At 44.3% G+C, this 15,346-nt stretch overlaps 1 protein-coding gene across 2 annotated transcripts in view; it reads left to right on the top strand.

Annotated features, from left to right (window-relative positions):
- Window positions 1-8,437: 8,437 nt before the first annotated feature.
- USP13 (ubiquitin specific peptidase 13) overlaps window positions 8,438-15,346 on the top strand; it is a 117,970-nt gene continuing 111,061 nt past the window's right edge. The window contains exon 1 of one of the 2 annotated variants that reach the window (XM_027061383.2): window positions 8,438-8,743. In XM_027061383.2, the coding sequence (XP_026917184.1) occupies window positions 8,576-8,743 (168 nt within the window). In that variant the 5' untranslated portion in view covers window positions 8,438-8,575. Of the gene's footprint in view, window positions 8,744-8,824; window positions 9,082-15,346 lie in introns of those variants that run through there. The other variant, XM_053221184.1, reaches the window with a different exon arrangement.

The raw sequence follows: 15,346 nt of genomic DNA, 5'->3' as shown, positions 1-15,346 counted from the left end.
TCATGTTACAGCACAGATGAGAAAAGAGTAGGGTCCCCATAACTGACGTGGAAAATCTAGGAGTATATAGGAGACATGGATAATCCCCAATTCTGAAATCCTTCTGAACTCCATCTCTAACACTTCCTTTTCTAAGGAAGCTACACTTCCTTTCAGAATCTCATTAGCATTGTTCCCTTTAGGCACCCCTGCAGTGTTTTCTACTGATAACTGTTTTCATTGATAACTCAACATGGTCCCTAAGGGTAAACTGCAGAATCAGAGTGGAAAGAATTCAGCAGCTATAGTCAAAGGAATCATGGGGATCAGCTGAGCATAAAATGAGCATAATTCTATAAAATGGGGCAATATTTGTGGGAATGAATTTTGAGGATATTTAATCAAGCAGGGGAAAACATGAATTTGGATCAAGCCAATTTGATCAATGTGTATTTACTCAGCAGGCATTCTGTATAAAATGTATTGGCATGGGCATGATCCTAATACAAACTTGGGTTGCCCAAATGCTGACTCATGCTAAAGGATGACAAAAGGGTTAGAAGTCCCTTGGCATAGCATAGAAGAAGGGACTGAAGACACAGAAATGCTGAATCTGACCTATCAAATATATCTCCAATGGGCCTCAGAGTCTTTCAAAAGCAATTTACTAATCATTCCAACAGGTCGGAGTGCTTCTTACAAAAGTTTTCCCTGAAGTGGGTTTTCTGATCTCTGTGGGGCTAAGAGTCCTAGAGAGATGCCCCGGGTGGTAGTAATTCATACCACGAGCAAAGCTGGCATGGTTATGTTATTAGGCAGCAATCTAAACGTGATTAACAGATCTTAGGGAACGGCTAATTCACAGATAACTCTGGCTATCGTTTATCGTGGGGCTCCTGGGAGCGCAAGCAGTGGACATTCCACTAAGATGTATCCCACCCTCCTCAAATCCAAGTTTAGCAAGCAAAGACCTGCATCAAGCCACCATGCTAGATAGTCACAGTCACAGACAGGAGTTAGTTGATACCACAGAGCTTCTTTTTTTTAAAAAATTTTTTTAACGTTTATTTACTTTTGAGACAGAGAGAGACAGAGCATGAATGGGGGAGGGTCAGAGAGAGAGAGGGAGACACAGAATCTGAAACAGGCTCCAGGCTGTCAGCACAGAGCCCGACACGGGGCTCGAACTCACGAACCGCGAGATCATGACCTGAGCCGAAGTCGGACGCTTAACTGACTGAGCCACCCAGGTGCCCCTACTACAGAGCTTCTTGATTGAAGAAGAGGCTGGGTTCCTCAAGAAAGATACTACAGTATTACCAAATATGGACACTGTGCACCTTCCTTCTAGCCTTCCCCGTAACCACTCCCCTAGTAACTGTGTCCTGGAGAATGAGAAATATCCAAACTTTTTAGAGACTATTGGAAACTGGCTCTGATGAGAACTATAGCCTGGTGGAATGCCACTCTTATCTGCCAGAGCAGAGGCTTATTGGGAATAGATGACATGTGAGTTTGTGAGTTTTTTTGTAATTTTTATTTATTTTTATTTTTATTGTATTATTTTTAATGTTTATGTTATTCTCTCACGCAGAGAGAGAAAGAGCTGCATGAGTGGGGGAGTGGCAGAGAGAGAGGGAGACAGAGAATCTGAGGTGGGATCTTCACTGTCAGAGCAGAGCTCAACGTGGGGCTTGAACTCAAGAACTGTGAGATCGTGACCTGAGCCGAAGTCTGACACCCAACTGACTGAGCCACCTAGGTGCCCCTATTTATTTTTAAGTGTTCATTTATTTTGAGAGAGAGAGAGAGAGAGAGAGAGAGAGAGAAAATGAGAAAGGGGGAGAGGGGCAGAGACGGAGGGAGAGAGAGAATCCCAACCAGGCTCCATGCTATTTGTGCAGAGCCTGATGCGGGGATCGATCCCACAAACTGTGAGATCATGACCTGAGCTGAAATCAAGAGTTGGATGCTTAACCAAATGAGCACCCAGGTGCCCCTGATGTGTGAGCTTCTGACTCCTGTTTGCCTCATGGTAGGCAGAGAGGGACCCAAGCTCATCCTGTAGATAGTACTCTAGCTCTTGAAAGTATTATTGGAATACGTGACCTCAGTGAACTGTAGGATCTGCACAATGGCTCCCTTCCCTGTTGGAGTAATCATGACTAGAGTAGGAAAAACCAAGAGGGGGCCACTGGTGTTTTCTCTCCCTAACAACAGTGTAAACATGAAATAAAGCTGCTCTTCCAGTGAAACTATATCAAAGACCAGGAAGACACAGAGTTGATGATTGCTATCATATTCCCATTCCTTCTCCCATCATTTCCTATTATTTTCACCATTAGAATGGAGAATGCTGGTGGACTGGAGTAAAGTTAACAGGGTGGTGATTTCAACTTAGCTGGTATTCTAGAGATGATCTCCTTACTGAAGCAAATGAACACATCTCCTGGCATTTGTTTTGCAGCTACTGATCTGGTGAAAGCATTTGTTCCATTCAGATAAACAGGTTTGCCATCATCTGGAGGTAAGTAGCACAAGTCTAAAGTGATGCCAATTCTCTGATTCTGGATCATAACGTATAACCTGTATTGATCTTGACCAATGGTTGGCAAACTTTTCTATAAAGGGTCAGATATAAATACTCTGGGTCCATATGGTTTCTGTTGCACTTTGCTGTTATAGCACAAAAGCAGTCATAGATGATATGCAAATGGATGAATGTGGTTGGAGTCCAACAAAACTTTATTTACAAAGCAGATGGCAGGCTGGATTTGGTCCATGGGCCGCAGTGCACCGACTCCTGGTCTTGGCCATCAGCATCTACAGGACATCATGTTAATCCCGACAGTAATGACAATGTGCAGACAGGACCTGGGGAGCAGGAAGTGGCAGATGTCCTGTGACAGAGGGTAGGAGATATATTCTGAGAAATACAGGGGCTTGCCATCCCAGTGATATTCCGGAGGGGAGTTTAATAATATAGAAAAATGAAGGTTAAGTTCTTCATCTTGAGCTCCCTATCACTAACAATGAGGCACAATGTTTGATGAGTTTCTTTGGATTTTGGAGCCAGTATGTATCATATTTAGGTTGCTTTGCCCATTTACTAGGAAGCCTGAAAAGTAATCTGTGGCCCCATGGTGTGTGTGTGTGTGTGTGTGTGTGTGTGTGTGTGTGTGTGTGTTTTACTGTATTTACAATAGTCTTTTCTACACCTGAGCAGAGGACATGTCTTCCTGTGTGTACATGGAAATGACAGTGGACATGAGTAGGGATGGTGTCAGACTGGCCTGAAAGGCAATATGCCTACCTATCTCTATGAGTAACTTATGAGTCAGGCTTCTGGAAGAACTGTGGTGAGTATTACACATCACAGAACCCCAAGAGGTGAACAGGGATCTCAGATTTCCTTTTAAATTGACTAACAGCTTATCTCATCTTGATGTTAAGAATTGTTCAAGGAGTTTGCTCATTCCAGTGTGAACCTACCTTTTACTTATGCAGATTGTCCATAAGAAACTTGTTTAGTTTTATATGCGTGGTGAAAGGGACAAACAGATAAGAAAGAGGGCAAGTGGCCAAGAAATTGACATAATCAGTGATAGTATAAAAAGTTAATATCTCCCCTATTAAAAAAATAATAAATGGGGGCGCCTGGGTGGCTCAGTCGGTTGGGTGACTGACTTCAGCTCAGGTCATGATCTCGCAGTCCATGAGTTCAAGCCCCGCATCGGGCTCTGTGCTGACAGCTCAGAGCCTGGAGCCTGTTTCAGATTCTGTGTCTCCCTCTCTCTGACCCTCCCCCGTTCATGCTCTCTCTCTGTCTCAAAAATAAATAAACATTAAAAAAAAATAATAAATGGATAGTTAATGTAAAACATTGCAATAACACAGAAAAGCACAAAATTTCTTTTTTTCACTTAGAGATAACTATCATTAACATATGACCCATTCCAATCTAATCCCTATTCTATGCTATGCCTATATATATATATTTGTGTGTCTATATGTATTTAAGCAAATAATAGTGTATATGTTTATTACCAATTCTTGAAGTTTGCATTATAGTGAACATTTTTCCATGTCAGTGAATATTCTTATAACATGACTTTTGATGGTAATATAGAATTTTCTTTTTTTTAATGTTTATTTTTGAGAGGGGGGAGGGGCAGAGATAGAGGGAGACAGAGGATCCAAGGCAGGCTCTGTGCTGACAGGAGACACGCCTATGTGGGGCTTGAACTCATGAACCACAAGAATCATGACCTGAACCAATGCTGGATGCTTAACTGACTAAGCCACCCAGGAGTCCCTAGAGATTTTCTTAAATGGAAAAAGCAGTACATTTCTCAAGCAGTGACCTATTGTTTTTACACTTAATAACCTGTGCTTCTTGTGGAGGCTAGCTGCCAGGATAGAAAATTTTATGGATATGCCCCACAACAAGCTATCACCGCATATGGCTTTACTAATCACTGAGCATTATTGGAGGGCATCTGAGGTCAAGAGCTATTCCACTAATTGAAATACTTAAGATATCTTTTTTCTCTGTAGATTTCCCCAATTCCCCTTTTTGGCATTAGTCACAGTAACATTCATGTCATGTTTTAATGTAACCTATGTCAGTTCTGGGAACAGCATTTGTGAAACAATGTATTTTACATAAAACACAAAGCTGACTGCAAAACATATCTATTACAATGTCACAGATGTGAGTCATTCACCTCGTAGATACTTATTGGGTGCCCAAAATAAACAGAGCAGTACCTTTATGGGTGCGCACTATTCCACTGAGTTTCCACAATGTGCAAGGATCCTAAGAAACAGAGTTTCTTTCAAACAGTGTATTATCTCTAGAGAGGGAAAGGATAGGGAACGAAGACGAATTAACAGTACAAAAGAAGTCACATGGCAGTATGCGATGATGATGGGCACAGGCAGTAGGGGCTGTCTGCATTTAAGACCCATCCCTGAGGGTTGGAACAGTCAGAAAAGGCTTGAAAGGATTGAGAAGATACAAATGAGAGCGGAGAGCTTTCAACCAAGGCTAGGAGACAAGTACATGTATCCCTGGGTACAATATAATCCACCTCACCAGAAGAAGGTGTGGGAGTCAAGTCTGAGAGAGTGCCAAAGAGCGAGGTCCTTGAATGCAAGGCCATGGGAGGCAAACTCACTGCCAATGTCCTACCAAGAGGCTTTTGAGCAGTAGAGTGACATGGTGGACTGAATACTTGATGGGACACAAGTTAGTTCTTAGTCTTAGGTTCTCTGACATCTCTTCAGAAGGACTGTGAACTTATGCTGGAAGTGAAAATTATTTACCCATCATCACTTTATTCCTGTTCTTTGATCAAGATCTACATGCAGAAACTGGTCCATTAGTAAAATAGTCAGGTTGAACTTTGCGCAGTGGCAGTGTTGGTGCCAAGTTTACATGAAGCACCACTATTGCTGGTTGAAAACTTTTCTCATTGAAATAGTCCGGTTATAAATTCATATGTAGAATTTGTAAAATTAAATTAAAAGTTTCTGTAATTGATCCAGGTTTTTTCAGTGAAGTTTCTCTTTTTGTCTTGGTACATTTTTATATTATAAACCAAATGTAATATCGTTGAAGACATTTTGAAAATAGAAACAAAATCCTATAACCAAATTCTAAACATAACTCTTTAAATTTTACATGTCTTTCCAGTCTTGCCAAAATGTATGTTGGTTTTTACCCATTTGCAATGACATCTTGAAAGCAATATAAGTATGTGAGCCTAATATACCAAAAACATGTTAACTGATTATTGAACTTAGAGTGTATAATTGAGTTTTAATTATTATTATTTTTTATTTTTATTTATTTTTAAGTTTTATTATTTTTGAGAGAGAGAGAGAGAGAGAGAGAGAGAGAGAGAGAGAGAGAAAGACAGAGGGCAAGTGGGGGAAGGGTAGAGAAAGGGAGACACAGAATCTGAAGCAGATTCCAGGCTCTGAGCTGTCAGCACAGAGCCCAACTCAGGGCTCAAACTCTCCAGCCATGAGATTATGACCTGAGCCAAAGTTGGAAGCTCAACTGACTGAGCCACCCAGGCTACTTTAATTATTTTTTAAAGTAATAGTTGCACATAATAAAAACGTACCTTTCTAGAGAAAGGTAAAGACTGGCTGTAGATCGCTCTCTAATCGCTGGCTTTATGTTCCTCTCTATAGAGCCTGACTGTCATTAGTTTCTTATGTAGTCTTTTAGAAACATCTGAAGGCCAAACACACAGACACACACACGCACGCATGCACCTGCATGCACATATACTATGTGTGTGCGCGCTTGCGTGCGCGCGTGTGTGTGTGTGTGTGTATATATATATATATATATATATATATATATATATATATAGTAGCCTCTGGATGTGTATAGATAGAATATTTACCACAGGTGCAACCACCTGCAAGGAAGGCCTGTGGTATGCAGGGTGTATCAGAGCGCCTTGCATGCAGTCCTTGCTTTTGCACACCGATATACACTTTGCTTTTTTTCTCAAGTAATGTGATTTGGATATTGCTCCACATCACCACACACCAAGTGCTTCCTTCTTCTCAACAGTGCTGTATTTTAACCACTTCCTGCACATGGATCTTTAGGCTGTTTCCATTTTTTTTTTTTTTTTTTTACTATGAACAATGCTCTAACAAATATCCTTACACAGTGTGAAGTTATTTGTAACATAAATGTCTAGATGAGGAATTCCTGGTCATCTGCAGCGTCATATACTGGAAACAGTATATGCATATAAAATTATGGTCAATAATATTGTTATTGTTTACTGTTTTTACTCCCACCAACAATGTATATGAGGCCTGTTTCCTATACCCAGGCCAACGCAATACATGTTAATCAGTCTGAAGGGTGAAAAACTGTCTCAACTTAAATTGCGTTTAATCTAAAAAATTTTTAAACTGTAAGTTTTGAGTGCTTTTGGGTAAAGTTTTTCCTGTAATTAGACAAGCAAGCATCATCCATGAACCTGGATGTGAAGTCTGCTTGAGCCTTGCCTGTTGGTATGAGAATTTAGAAGAGCTGGGCAAGCGGGGCGCCTGGGTGGCTCAGTTGGTTCGGCTCAGGTCATGATCTCGCGGTCTGTGGGTTCGAGCCCTGCGTCGGGCTCTGGGCTGACAGCTCAGAGCCTGGGGCCTGTTTCAGATTCTGTGTCTCCCTCTCTCTGACCCTCCCCCCTTCATGCTCTGTCTCTCCCTGTCTCAAAAATAAATAAAACGTTAAAAAAAAATAAAAAAAAAAAAAGAAGAGCTGGGCAAGCGAGGGTTCATCTCTGCCTGTTTCACATCAAATTCTAGGTACCTGTCTCCCAGCTGAACCCGCACATCTGCAGAATCACGCAGAGTAACAGAAATAATGGGAAGGAGAAAAAAACCCGATACTTTAAAGACAATTTGATCTGGGAGAGGCTTATAGAAATAAGCATTTTTATTCACTATTTCTTGCTATTTCTGCGTTCCACTAATTGTCAGGAATTACCGCCCATTACATTGCGTGTCGTTAGCTAACCTCAGCGGAACTGAACCTGTTTTAAGAATTTTTTTTGGAGAAAATAAGAGTATGCTGTAGGGCAAGCTAGTTTGCAAATTAGTCCCCCCCCTTCATTATTTATTTTGAGGAATTGGACCTGCAAGACAGGAATATGTGTGTCTGAATAAGATCTTCAAACGAGGCTACTCAATGTTCAACGCAGAAGCCTCGAACACATCACGCAAAATACGTTCCAAAGAGAAAAATATAAAGCCTCCCTGAAAAAAATCTTGATCTTCCTCTCCATGCGTAGGAAAAATCTGTATTATTGCAAAAATATATGTCCATCCTCACTGGATCCTATTCTATTCTCTTTCAATAAGCTTTAGATGCTAAAAAAGTGAAGAACAAGGTTTAGTGAGGTTAACACCTAAGTGCAAAGCGCAAATTTAGATTTGGGCCCGGAGCTGTGCAATCCGGATTTGCACATCGAATCCTATCCCTACCCAGGCAGGGGAAGTACCCGCTTTTATCTTCAGCTGTTTTAAAAGCAAGCGGTTGTTACCCGCCCCCCCCCAATTCTGCCCTTTGTGTTAGCTGCCTCGGAGTTGCCCTTTCGCAACCTATCGATCTAGGGTAGAAAACACCTTGGGGCAGCCCCACCGCGGCCCGTCGGCGGGGGCGGGAGGGGGGTGTCCCCCCCTCCCCGCCCGCCCGCTTCCGGCTCCCGCGCCCGCGCCCCGGGGGTTCGTCTCCCGCCCCCCGCTGCCGAGCCGGATCGGGGCGCAGGGCCCCTCTCCAGCGCCCCCTCCCCGGCGCGCTGCGGCTGGCGCTCCCCAGCGCCCCGCCTGACGCTGCAGCTGGGCCGGCGATTCGCCATTGGATTAAAAATAGCAGCGTCCCCCCCCCCCCCCCACGCCCGCTCGTCCGCCCCAGGCCCCCGGTGCCCGTTCCCGCCCCGCGGCCCGCTCCGCCCGCCAGCCCCGGCTCGGCTCCGGTCGCCCGCGCAGCCCGCCGCCGCCGCCGCCGCGGGCAGATCCAGCGCTCCGGCTCGGCTCGGCTCGGGTGCGCGCCGCGGCCATGCAGCGCCGGGGCGCCCTGTTCGGCATGCCGGGCGGCAGCGGCAGCAGGAAGATGGCTGCGGGAGACATCGGCGAGCTGCTGGTGCCCCACATGCCCACGATCCGCGTGCCCAGGTCGGGGGACAGGGTGTACAAGAACGAGTGCGCCTTCTCGTACGACTCCCCCGTAAGTGAGGCTCGGCGGCGCTCGCGGCGCCTCGGGGGAGGGTCGCGGTGCCAGCGGCCTGTGGCGGCCGCGAGCCGCGGAACTGGGCTGCACGTGAAGCCGGGGGAGAAGATGCGCAGTGGCAGCCGGGGGACCTCCTCCCGCGGCGGCGGAGTTGGCTCAGCGGCACTGCAGTTCGGAAAACACTTAGTGAGCGCCTGCTGCGTGCCGGGCGCTGCTTTCCCCGAGGCTGCTGCAGCTGAGCACTGGGTCGCCGAGGCTTAGCTCCGCCAGCCTTCCTAGGCTGACTGGGCCCCAGCTCCCAGCTGCCTGGCCCCAGCCCCGCCACCGTTTGAAAGGTAGATCCAATGGAAGAGTTCCCTGATCTGAACTGCACGTTGCGGATGATTTGCGTCCTCCCCGGGGCGAGAGTGGAGGGCGGGCGGGTGGACCGCATCGATCCCCCGTAGACACGCACAACCCTTCTCTTTCTGGGACCGTTTGCTCTGCCCAGGGATTCCCGCTCCTGGACGATTCTGATTTCCTCGCTGAGCTTTTCTATCTCCACTTTGCATTGCTCCCCCACTCCTTTTCTTCCCGTTAGAATGTCACAGGAAACCTTCGGGTGCCTCCAATTGGGCAGCAGAAATAGGGGGTCTACTGGATTATTACGGTTCCTTTAAGTCTTTCCCCTTCCTGTTCTAAATGAGTAGCTGGGGCTGAGATGCATTAGTATAAATTATTAAAAGTTTAGTCGCGGGTTGTGACCTGAGACTGGAGGGGGAAGTTACGACAGATCACCGCCTTCCACCCAGGGAGGTTGGTGGTGTTTTTCACCAGGTGGTATGTATATGTGTGACAAGGAAAAGGAGGGTGAATGTCCCTTTCAAGAGTCAGATGGGCTTCAAAGTGACTCAGCTGTCTGGCGTTTATCATGTCTTTTTGAGGACCAGGTTATTTTTATCCACCCACTTTAGATCTCATGTGTCACCGGCAGATCTCAATGCAACCGGGAGGTGCGTTGGATTAGAGGGACTGAGGCAGGTTTCAAACAATAGTCTAACACATTTTATTCACATTATGTAGAGTATCGGAGGGGGAAAAAAAAGAAAAACCAAATGAGAGACCAATTTTCCAAAGTATCCTTTATTATCTGGTGGGTTGATATTGGCTGATGTCAAAGCATATTTGTTTGTTATACACATTGGAGTCCCGGAATTAATATCCTCTCTCTAGGATATTTAGGTTTTCTTTTATGCTAATTTCAGATCATTTGGGGGATAAAAATTTTGCTTTTCGTTCATTACTTATTTATTTTCTTTCAAAAAGGTCTAAGTGGAATGAGATGGTTTTATTTAATACTTACATATTGTGATCACACTACTTAAAGTGACTGTCAGCGGTGTCATTAAATCCTGTTCTCCACAAAGTATTTGAAAATGCCATTTTCAGATTTTGTGTCTAGTGATGGGCAGGTTCCCATTAATAGCTCCTAAGGGTGGAGAGGGATGATGGTCTTCCCTAACTTAAGCAACTGACCGATTGTGAAGTCCAGGAAGAAGAGAGTGGCCTAGTCTTTCAGGATAGCACAGCATGTAGAGTGGATAAAGCTACTTTTACTGTATTTGATTTGCGCTGCTCTTCAAATTCTTAAAACTTTGGTATTAAAAATCTTTACCACATTATATAGTATGTGGCAGGTGTGAAAAAAAAGCTGATTGTTTTAATTCACTTCCACAAATAGTTACTGGGAGTTAACTGTGTGCCAAACACCATTCTAGAAGCATCATGTCCAGTGTAAAATGATGATTTCATTCATGTCACAGTAGTTCCTTGGGGAGACTGGGCTTATTTACAAGGCTGATGAATCATTATATTTCATTATCTATGGGGAGAAAGAGAAAGAAGGTTTTATAACAAGTGATGTCAAAACACTATGTATGATAACGCAAGATCTTTCTCTCTGGTACTGCTTCATCATGAATCACATACAGGTTCTTGAGCACCTACTGTGTGCCAGCTCCTACATGCTCGACTGTGAGAGCCAAACAGTTAAATCCACTGGTGCCAAACACACCAGAGGCTTTAATCTACAAGTGCCACAGGACTGTGGTAGAGGAAAGGCCAAAACCATGTGAGTGAAAAAAATTATCATCCTAGCATTGGATACTTTTGAAAGTAGCCATAGGTAAAGATGGATAGAAATAAAAAAAAGACCAACGTGCAGTAAAGGTAAATCACATGGGCAGACCATAAAGTGTGAATGTGTTCTCCTTATTTGCCTGTGATGTATTGGGAAGAAAAAGATTAATTTAATAAGTAGTGAGGTCAGAACCAAGTAAGTAGAGAGTAGACGATGAGAGCCTTGAATACCTACAACAGGATCTTGATTTTATGTGGTCAGTTATGGAAAACTGTAAGTTATGTGATTTAAAGTGGAGTTAGAGGAAGACTAAATTGATCATTTTTTTATTATGTATCTACTATTTCTCAGGCGTGGTGTGAACAGCTTTGTTATTCCTCACCTGTGTGGGTATGAGGATTGGGTTGGACTGTATGGTAACTCATTTCAGTGTTCCTTCCTTTCCTTCCTGTCTTCTAGGACTTTGCACATGGCAGATACTCAGTAACACTTATGGAGTGAGTGAGAATTTGTTTTTTTTCACCTACCAATTCATCCCAATTTCATCCCAGGCCCATCTTCTCACCTTGACCTACAGGTTCACCTCTCCATGACTTGTTTCATCTTGCAAGATGTGTAATGGGACTTTCCTGGAGAGTGAGGACTTTGCATCTTTATCCCCAGCTGCTGGTGCAGCATCTGGCATATGTATATGCCAGGAACTCAACTAATGCCTAGGAAATGTATGAATTACATGTGGTTATAGGTTCTGAAAATGCTGAGGATACAACATATAAGAAACAGTGTGAAAGGAATCATGTAGGATTATCATGTAGAATGTGGTGACTTTATTGACTGTGGGGGACAGATGTGAGAGAGAGAACCAGACTGGCAGGGTTTGAACCCATGCTCTGTCTCCCAGCTGTGTAACTTGTCTGTGGTCCAGTTTCTCCCTTTGTAAAATGGGGGCAATAATAGAACCTACGTCATGGAGTTGTTTTGTGGATTAAATAAATTAATATGTGAAGAGTGCCTGGCCAAGTAGTAATCACTATGGGAAGAAAAGAAAGAGATAAAGAGGGTCAGTCATGGGTTGTAAGCCCAGTCTTCAGAGTTATATAGAAAGGTTGGTGTGGTTAAGTGAAGACATTGGTCCGCACTTTTCTCACAAGCCTTCATGGACCACCATATAAACTCTACTTCTCTCCTTGGTTGTCGAATCCCTCATTCATCTGCATACACTCTGTCCTGCCCCTCAGCTTCTAGGTTGCCAGCTCTGGGGAGGCCAGTCTCTGGGTCTCCAGTGGCTAAGACTCATATTTCCTTTCCTGGAGCCACCTTCCTTTCTTGATCATCTTTGGGAGTCTTTCTCAGCCTTCCCTTTCTACTTGAGACTTCATCCCTTTCTCTGAAGCCCATTTTACTTAGAGTCTATGTCATACAACAGAGCAGTTACAGTCTGTCTTCCATAGTTTGTCATCACTTCCTTCTCTTTTCACTTAACTGGGAGTTTTAAAACATCTGCTAGATGTGAAGCTTTTTGCCAAGCTTTAGGAATGGGGACAAGGAGGGCCACTCTTGTGCTATGTCCCTTCCCCACCTGTCTGGATGTGGAGAGCTTATCTTATGCCTTGTCTTAGGTGGGGTCAACTGAAAGACTGAGACAGGAGCTTAGCATGGGCAGTTTATTTTGGAACGGTATCCCAGGGAACATAAGAGGAAGAACGTCCAAGGGAATAATAACAAAAGGAAAAAGGGAAAGCCAATCCAAGAGTGAGTTATGGAGCCGGCTGCCGCAGTGGACCACTGGTGCTCAATCCAGCCAGGGACTTCCTGGGGAACTGTTGAATGTATCTCAGTGTTCTCCGCCTGGGACATGGACGAGGGGAGTGTTTATCCACTGGCTCCTGTGGTCTGTTGATCAGAGGTGCTCCAGGAGTGAAATGCTCTCACTCTTCGAAGTTTGTATTTGTGCCAGAGGGGCTGAGCAGGCTTCCCAGCACCAGCAGCTGCTGAGAAGAGAGAGGTCTCAGGCCACACCTGCTGTGACAAGCAGCTGCAGAGGTGGCTCGAGAGGATGTGAGAGTCCCTCATTCCTCTCCTTCCCTTCCAGCATCAGCATTATTTTGTCAGAGGGATCTTGTTTCCCATTCTCTGAAGCTCTGAGGCCCCTTGGTGATGTTGAGATGTCACTGCTGGTTCTCCACATTCCTGAAAGTCTTTGTAAAACTCTGGGGAACTGGGGCCTCATGGTAGGGGCTGGTTTACATATCCATTGGGAAAGGCTTTGAGATCCTTTACTTGTAGGAACAGTTCCTGTTAGGGACTCACTGTGAGCTGCCTTCCAGGCAATGAGACTTGTCATCATGGTGGTTACTGTAGGGGAAAAATAATTTGGGATCTGTGTAGAAAATTCCTCCTCCTAAGGGATCAACAGATACAAGATAGTAAAACATTTATTTTTTCCTCTTTGAAGATATAAACAAACTAATTCTAATCAGGTTTACATATTAAAAGTTCCTTTCTAAAAGCAACTAACAAAAACATTTTTTTTAAGTTTATGTATTTATTTTTGAGAGAGAGAGAGAGAGAGAGAGAGAGAGAGAATCCCAAGCAGGCTCTGCACCAGCAGTGCTGAGCCCAAACCAGGGCTTGAACTCATGAACCGAGAGATAGTGACCCGAGCCGAAACCAAGAGTCAGATGCTTAACCGACTGAGCCACCCAGGCGCCTCTAAAACATTGTTTTATGGCAATGATTCTCAAGATTCTTGACCCCTGTATACTCAGATATTTTCAAGGACCCCAAAGAGATTTTGTGTGGTTTCTATTTATATTTACCATATTAGAGATTAAGACAGAAAAATTGAAAACAACTTCCACTCTGTTAGTTATTAGGCTGATGATGTCATCAGATGTCATGTAGTCTTCTGAAAAATGCCCCTGTATGCTCAGGATAGAACAGGAGTGAAAAAGGTAGATAAGTTCATGTCATGAAAATAGTTTTGACCTTGTAGATCACTAAGGGTTTGGGGGCATGACAGGTCATACTTTGAAAACCCAAGATCTAGAGTTTAGGTAAGAAAAGTACAACTGGCTGCTTCAGTAACACATCTCACCTGTGCTGTGGCTTTTATGGGTTCATGTTTTCACATATGTGGGGATTGAATAATTGATTGTTAATCTTAGCTCAACTATAGAAGTCATATGTGTCATGTACATTATTTTTTAAACTCATGCCCATTTTTTTTGAAGCAAATTAAAATGTAGGGAATTTGACTCCTTTAGAAAAAAATTACAGCTACTTTGCTGGGAATTGTTGGCCTTTTTGGAGATGAGAATACCTTATTCTTCTGTGAGCGTCACTGTAGTGTGATCTGGCTGGGCTGTTTCTTTGAGAACCTAAAATTTTAGCACCCTGTTTTTTCCCTTTGGCCACTGGCTGGGAGATTTTTGTCCTCTTTTGCCCGGAAAGGGAAGGTCTGCCCGCCAGTACTTGGGGAGCAGGGAACTGAGTGGGAGGAGAGCGCGAGGGTGGTCTTGGCATCTGGATGTTGAATACTGGCTGGATACGGTCTCCCGGTCCTCAACCCGTTTTGTTAAGCCATCTCCCATGTTGTAGGGGCTGGGAACCTGGGCACTACAGTTGCCAGAATCCTTTGACAGGAGGGTTCTGATTTCGGTTCTGCCAGCGAGAGTTTCAGAAGAAGTTGCTACTGCTATTGCAGCAAAGGTACATACCAGATGTGGGATTTTCATCAGCTTCAGAGTATCCGTCTGGGACTCAAGCTATCTCAGCCATGGGGGAGCTGGGATCATCTTTGCAGTTTCTTAAGATGCTTGTGCATCTTGATTTCCTGAACATGAATGGTGGTTTCTTTGACCTTGGCTCTCACAGCTCCAGCCATGATTGTTAAGCAAACCTCTAATGCCCTGTGTTAAACGCCTCCCTGCCTGAAATACCTAGAATAGTTGGTATTTTGGGTCTACATCTGGACTGATAGACATACATTACACATACACCTCTAAGTCTCCATGTATTCAGAATGGAACCCTTATTCCTACCTGAACTCCTTGTCCCACAGACCCGACTGTTGTGTTTTTACCTGCTTCAGAGAATAAATCTCCAGGGGTTACCAGTGTGGGAGGCACCACTGGGAGTGGAGGAGGGATTTGGGTTTCTGACTGCTTACCTGGATGGATTTCCAAACCTTCCTTCTCCCTTTTTCTTTTTTTTTAAATGTTTGTTTATTTTTGAGACAGCACAAGCAGGGGAGGGGCAGAGAGAGGGGGACAGAGGATCCGAAGCAGGCTCCCACGAGCCTGATGTGGGGCTTAAATGAAGTCGTATACTCAACTGACAGAGCCACCCAGGTGCCCCCAAACTTTCCGTCTTGTTTTACCCCTTGTTTCACCCCAGTTTCCAGAGTTACCTGGAGCTGCCGGTTGTGGAGCCTTTTGGAAATTCAGGGGTATATGTAAGATAGGGTCTTGGTTTTCTCT

Source organism: Acinonyx jubatus, chromosome C2 (genome assembly GCF_027475565.1).
Source record: "Acinonyx jubatus isolate Ajub_Pintada_27869175 chromosome C2, VMU_Ajub_asm_v1.0, whole genome shotgun sequence".
NCBI classification, from domain to species: Eukaryota; Metazoa; Chordata; class Mammalia; order Carnivora; family Felidae; genus Acinonyx; species Acinonyx jubatus.
The sequence above is the reverse complement of the archived record's forward strand: the minus strand, read 5'-3'. Positions and strand labels throughout refer to the sequence as shown.